Genomic DNA, 6,651 nt, shown 5'->3' with positions numbered 1-6,651 from the left:
ATCCCCCACAGCCTCCTCATCACGTCGCTGGGCCACGTGAAGCTGACGGACTTCGGGCTGTCCAAGATGGGGCTGATGAGCCTCACCACCAACCTGTACGAGGGGCACATGGAGAAGGATGCACGCGAGTTCCGCGACAAGCAGGTGGGCGTGGCCTGTGGAGGGGGCGTGGCCAGGAGCGCACTCATTGGGCGTGGCCCCTGGGTGTGTGTGGGGGGCGTGGCTAGCGCTGGCCCCGCCCCCAGGTGTGCGGCACCCCCGAGTACATCGCGCCGGAGGTGATCCTGCGTCAGGGCTACGGGAAACCCGTGGACTGGTGGGCCATGGGCATCGTCCTCTACGAGTTCCTGGTGGGCTGCGTCCCCTTCTTCGGGGACACCCCCGAGGAGCTCTTCGGGCAGGTCATCTCGGGTACGGGGACACGGGGACGTGGGGTGGGGGCATGTGGGGGACAGGGCACATCATCATGGGGATGAGGACATTGGGGACATGGGGATAGGGACACTGGGGGCATGGAGGACAGGACATGTCATTGTGGGGATGGGGATACAAGCACACAGCGCACATCACCTCCAATATGGGGACATAGGGATGGAGCCGGTCACCTCCAGGACATGGGGACACAAGGACAGGGACGGGGACAAGGATGGGGATAGGGACAGGGCACCTCCGGCTCAGGGACAGACATGGGGACACAGGGCTGCTCATCTTGCGTATGGGGACACAGGGCTGGGCTGGGAGCATGGCCACCAGCTGTGCTCCCGTGTTCACATGTCCCCGTGTCCTCACTTGTCCTCCAGACGAGATCCTGTGGCCAGAGGGGGACGAGGCTCTGCCCCCCGATGCTCAGCATCTCATCTCCTGCCTGCTGCAAACAGACCCCCTGCGGCGCCTGGGGGCGGGTGAGACCCAACCCCTGTGCCCCCGTGTCCCCGCGTCACCCCCGTTTCACCCCGTGTCACCTCTGTGTCACCCTGCATCACTCCATGGCCACCTGTGTCCCCATGTCCCCTCGTGTCCCCATTGTCCCTACATAGGTGGAGCGCAGGAGGTGAAGGCTCACGGCTTCTTTGCGGCGCTGGACTGGACTGGGCTTCTACGGCAGAAGGCCGAGTTCGTGCCCCATCTGGAGTCTGAGGAGGACACAAGCTACTTTGACAGTGAGCGACCCCCCCCAGGGCCCCTCCCGGGGCACTCATGGCACCCAGGGAACCTCCCAGGACCCCCCATATACCCTCCCCATTCTGCCTCCCCTGGGAACCCCTAGAACGCCCCTATGGTTCCCCACAATGGGTGTCCCTTCCCCAAGGCCCATTTCCAATGGGATCTGCTGGGCCCCCCTTGGGGACATTTTATGTCCCTCCCCACATCCCCCCCTCTCACCCTTGCTCCCCCACGCCCCTCCCCCCCCCCCCACAGCACGTTCAGACCGCTACCCCCACATCACCTCCTATGAGGATGAGGACACAACGGAGGATGAACCCGTGGAGATCCGGCAGTTCTCATCCTGCTCCCCACGCTTCAGCAAGGTGGGGGCACAGGGGGGAATGAGGGGGCACGGGGACATGGGGGAGGGCACATGGGGACATGCAGTGCAGATCCATTGTGCACAGCTTCATCCTTGATAAAGGAAGCGTGCCACGTGAGTGCACTCTCACTTGTGCAACCTTCATGCAAACCCTCGTGTGAATCCCAGGTTGGATCCTGGTGCAATTGCATCAAGATTGTAGCACGATCCTCGTGCAAACCCAGTGCGATTCCAGCACAGCCCTGCTGCCCCCGTTCCCCACGCAGGTGTACAGCAGCCTGGAGCAGCTCTCGCAGCAGCCGGAGCCGAAGGCGCCCAAGGGACGGCCGCGGGATGAGGGGCGGCGAGAAGGCATTGCCCCCCGGGAGCGGGGCTGGCGCACAGCATCCCCTGAGCTGTGAGCATGGGGGGACACTGGTCCCTGGGGGGGGTACACCTGGGTCCTTGGGGGACACCTCTGTTCCTGGAAGTTGGGGAAATGTGGGTCCCTGAGTGGGGGCATAGGGTGTCCCCAGGGGGGTCTGCAGGTGTCGCCCCCCCCCCCCATATCACTTCACTTTCTGCAGGAAGCGCCCACCGGCGCCTGAGCCCCCCCCAGCCGAAGGGGACAGCAGCCCCCCACCGGGTGCCCGACGCCGCTTCTCGGCCCTACTGGAACCAGGCCCCCCCCGCAATGGGGTCCCCCCCCGCGACGGCACCACTGAGAGCACCCCCGAGGAGCCAGGTGGGTGCTGGGGAGTGCTGGGGGATCCCTGTGTGTCACCTCCCTCCGCCATGTCACTACCATGTCCTCTCCCTAGGTGACCGAGTGCAGCCCCCGCCTCGCACTGAGCTGGGACTGCGGCGGCCACGACACCCGGGGGTGGCCCCTGAGGGGGGGAGTGACAAGCGCAGCCCCCGTGGCCCTGGGAAAGTCACCAAATCAGCATCGGCCACTGCGCTGTCCGTCATCATCCCCAGCGGTGCGTGCTCCCCCCGGGTCACCAAGGGTGGCAATGTCCCCAGGGCCACCGAGGGTGAGGGTCCCCTGGCAGGGGGTGACAGTGCCCCAAGGGTCACCAAGGGTGGCAGGGGCTGGCAGTGTCCCCAAGGGTGATATGGTCCCCTAGGTCCCCACGGCTGGCAGTGTCCTCTGGGGTGACTGGGTCCCAAGGGTGGTGGGGGCTGGCGGTGTCCCCGGGGTGGGGGTTCCAGTGTCCCTCTTGGCGGTCACGGTGCCGTCACGGGCACAGGGGAGGCGGCCGGCTCCTCGCCCCTTGGCAGCCCCATGTCCCCGCGCTCGCTGTCCTCGGACCCGTCCTCGCGGGACTCGTCCCCTGGGCGTGAGCTGGCCCCCGCCGTGGCTGCCCCCCGCTCGCCCATCGCCATCCCACGGCCTGGCAAGAAGTTTGGCTTCACTCTGCGCGCCATCCGCGTCTACCTGGGGGACAGCGATGTCTACAGCGTGCACCACGTTGTCTGGGTCAGCGGGAACTGGGCTCTGGGGGAACATGGGGGTCTATGGGGACACGGAGGGGGTATGTGGACGTGGGAGGATATGGGGACATGGGGAAATGGAGGGGACATGGGGGGATGTGGGGACGTGGGTGGAAATACACTCCCCTCCCCTTGGAGGGGACATGGGGAGGGCGTGGGTGTGGGGAGAGGACATGGAGGAGGATATGTGGACAAGGAGGGGACATGGGGGATATGGGGATGTAGAGGGTGCATGGGGACATGGAGGGGACATGGGGACACATGGGCACTAAGGTCTGTGTGCCTTGGGTCTCCTGTGCTCACTTGGGTCCCCCCGGGGGTGGCAACCGGGTAATGGTGCTGTGGGGTGCAGCACGTGGAGGAGGGGGGCCCAGCGCAGGAAGCGGGGCTGTGTGCCGGGGACCTCATCACTCACGTCAACGGGGAACCCGTGCACGGGCTGGTGCACACCGAGGTGGTGGAGCTCATCCTGAAGGTCAGCGGGCACACGGGGTGGGGGGAGCGGGAGGTGGAGGCTGGGAGGTGGGGGGTCATGAGAGGTCACAGCTGTTAGGGGGAGTCATGGGGGTCATGTGGGTGGGGTTATGTGAGAGAGGGTCATGGGATGTGGGGTCATGTGGGGCCATGGGGTGTGACGTTATGCGTTGGGGGGTCATGGAGTCATTCATCGTGGGGTCACGGGGGTCACAGTTATGGGATCTCAGGGGTTGTGGGCTGCGGGGTCATTGGGGATCACGAAGGTTATGAGATGTGGGGCCATGGAGGCCAAAAGCCCCCAAACATAAGAGGTCAGGGCGGGGTCAGAGGTCACGCCTGGTTCATGGGTCGCGGTGATGTTGCGTGGGGTCGTGGCGGGGTCAGACGTCACACCCCCCATCACCCCGCAGAGCGGCACCAAGGTGCTGGTGAGCACCACTCCCCTGGAGAACACCTCCATCCGCCTGGGTCCCGCGCGGCGCCGCAGCGCCCGGGCCAAGATGGCGCGCAGGAACCGCCGGAGCGGCGCCGGGGCCGGCCACGAGAGGTGAGCACCGGCCCGGGGGGGGCCCGGAGGGGTCCGGGATAGCGCAGGTCCTGTAGTGAGTCCTCCCCTCCGGCAGGCGGCGCAGTGCGCTCTTCCGGCACCTGGCGCGGCAGGCGTCCCTGCTGCACACGAGCCGCTCGCTGACGTCTCTCAGCCGCTCGCTCTCCTCCTCCGACAGCCTCCCCGCCTCCCCCACACACGCGCGCGCGCGGGATCCCGCCCACCCGCCTCGCGCCGCCGAGTCAGGTACCGGGCGGGAGGGGCTGTGGCGGCGGGAGGCAGCGGGAGGCAGCGGGGCTGGGACGGAGCCGGAAGTGGGTGGGGGAACCATTGCCAAGGGGGCGGGGCCACGGGAGCGGAAGTGGGTCTGGGAAGGAGCCGGAAGTGTTGGATCTGAGGCCCAGAGGGAGGGCATGGCGTCTGATGAAGGCCGTGGGGCTGCGGCCTCGTACGAGGGCCGCGCACTGACGCTTGGCTTGGGCAGGGCCGTCCCCGCCCAGCAGCTCCCCGGGCTCCAGCGCTCCCCCGTCGCCGGCTCCGGGACCGCATCTCCGTCCCAGCTCGCTGCAGGGCCTCTCCCCGAAGCTGCAGCGGCAGTACCGGGCAGCGCGCTGCAAGTCGGCGGGCAGCATCCCGCTCTCGCCGCTGGCCCACACCCCCTCGCCGCCTGCCGCCTCACCGCCCGCTTTCCCCGCCAAGCTGCACGCAAAGCCCGCAGACTCCCCGCGCCTCGCCCGCCGCCCCGGCCCGGACAAGGCTGCTGCCCGCAAGCTGGGCCTCGAGCCCCGCAAGGACTTCCCTCCCGAGCCTTCGCTGCACAGCTTGGCCGAGTGGGATGGGGAGAGCCCCGGTGACACCCCTCCAGCCCCTGCCCGCCGCCTGGGCCGCCAGGAGCCACCGCTGCTGCTGGGGAGTGCAGGGGCCGAGGCTGTCCCCAAAGCACTCAGCCCTGTGCAGGAGCACCGTGCTGTGCCCCCAGTGCCCATTGTGGTGGTGGGGTCAGGATCGGCTCCCCCTGCTGCCACGTCCACCCCTGGAGATGGGGAGAGGGCCCCTACTAAGCGCTGAGCCCACCTCCTCTCTCAGCCAGTGTACATAATAGGGCCCCCCCAAGCGTCGTAGGCACTTCTGCACCCCATGTACACAAAGGGTTAATACTGTGACACCCCCCCCTCAGCCCCTATGCTTCCCCAGAGTGTCACTTCCCCCACCCCCAGCTCCATTTTCCCCTTGCTGATGTCACATCAGTGATGTCTCCACAGTGGAGTAATGTCACTGCTGTGGAGGGGGATTGATGATGTCACAGCATTGAGTGATGTCACTGCTGGCACAGGGGGAGTGGTGATGTCACAGCTACAATGACACGGGGAGGACAGAAGTGTTGCTGTCACAGTGCAGTGTCACTGATGCTGTGGGAATGGTGGTGTAGCTGTGATGTAACCAACAGAGTGGTGATGTTGCAGCCATAGTGATGGCACGATGAGGGAATGCTTTGTGCCATGTGGTGATGTCACCGCTGTGATGTCACTGAGCAGGGCTGATCTGTCCCAGTGCACAGTGACATCACAGCACAAACCCAGTGCCACTGCCCCATTGGATGACATCACTGACCCACCCCTCCCCCCCCCATTCTTGCTATGCAAACGACCCTGGGACACTGCGGCCCTCTGGCATATGGGGCTCAGGGGGTGTGGGGATCAATAAAGCGTGTACAGACCCACCCGGCCCCACTGTGCTGTTTATGGGGCAATCTGGAGGATGGGGCCTGGCTGGGTGTGGGTGTGTGTGGGAGGGTGGTTGCTGCATTCACTGCCACGGGACCTCTCCCCTTAAATGTCTCCCAAATCAACAAATTCCCCCAAATCCCTCAAACCTCCCACGTTCCCCAATTACATTAAATACCCCCAAATTCCCCCCAGCCCCCCTCCAAATTCCCCCAAATCCTCAGATCGTAGAATTCATAGAATCTTTAAGGTTGGAAAAGACCCCTAAGATCCCCAAGTCCGACCTCAACCCATCCCCACCGTGCCCACTGCCCACGTCCCTGCTTGCCACATCTCTGTGTTTCTCAAACACCTCCGGGGGCGGTGACTCCCACTCCCGGGGTTCCCCGTGTCGATATCTCACCACTCTTCCTAAGAAGTGTTTCCTCATGTCTCACCTGAACCTCCCTCGGCACAACTTGAGGAGATCCTGCAGCTGTTACCTGGGAGCAGGGGGAGGAGGCAGTGCCAAAGGTTTTGCTGCAGTCTGCATCGATAGCAGTAAATAAGATGGCACAACTCATATCCATACATGTGAGTTCTTCCAGTTCCCACCCTGTACTGCCCCTTAAACCTTGCCCAGTCGTGGTTTGGAATCTGCCACCTTCATGTACATCTGTTTTCGCTTTACACGAGGTGTGTGGGGCGCAGCGATGCAGCCCCCCGCCCACTGACCACTGTGTCCCTTCTTTACTTTTAATCTTTCTGATATCAGCCACCCTGCGGTGTCCCGTCACCCAAGGGTGCACGCCCCTGAGGTCCTGTGCAATACCACATCCCCAAAGCATCATTCCTATTTCACACAGGGTCACAGGTGCAGCTGCACAGCTGATGTAGTGACGGTTCCCTCCCCGCTCCAC

The 6,651-nt window shown here is 64.7% G+C and overlaps 1 protein-coding gene across 1 annotated transcript in view; it reads left to right on the top strand.

Annotated features, from left to right (window-relative positions):
* MAST1 (microtubule associated serine/threonine kinase 1) overlaps window positions 1–6,320 on the top strand; it is a gene marked incomplete at its 5' end in the record, with an annotated part of 10,626 nt that extends 4,306 nt beyond the window's left edge. The window contains 13 exon segments of the mRNA XM_021382943.1: window positions 12–144; window positions 246–411; window positions 801–902; window positions 1,038–1,160; window positions 1,420–1,529; window positions 1,795–1,925; window positions 2,095–2,252; window positions 2,329–2,490; window positions 2,761–2,990; window positions 3,357–3,479; window positions 3,892–4,028; window positions 4,105–4,274; window positions 4,513–6,320. Coding sequence (XP_021238618.1) covers window positions 12–144; window positions 246–411; window positions 801–902; window positions 1,038–1,160; window positions 1,420–1,529; window positions 1,795–1,925; window positions 2,095–2,252; window positions 2,329–2,490; window positions 2,761–2,990; window positions 3,357–3,479; window positions 3,892–4,028; window positions 4,105–4,274; window positions 4,513–5,096 — 2,329 coding nt within the window.
* Window positions 6,321–6,651: the final 331 nt, after the last annotated feature.

This window comes from Numida meleagris, unplaced genomic scaffold, assembly GCF_002078875.1.
Source record: "Numida meleagris isolate 19003 breed g44 Domestic line unplaced genomic scaffold, NumMel1.0 unplaced_Scaffold322, whole genome shotgun sequence".
Lineage (NCBI taxonomy): Eukaryota > Metazoa > Chordata > Aves > Galliformes > Numididae > Numida > Numida meleagris.
The sequence above is the reverse complement of the archived record's forward strand: the minus strand, read 5'-3'. Positions and strand labels throughout refer to the sequence as shown.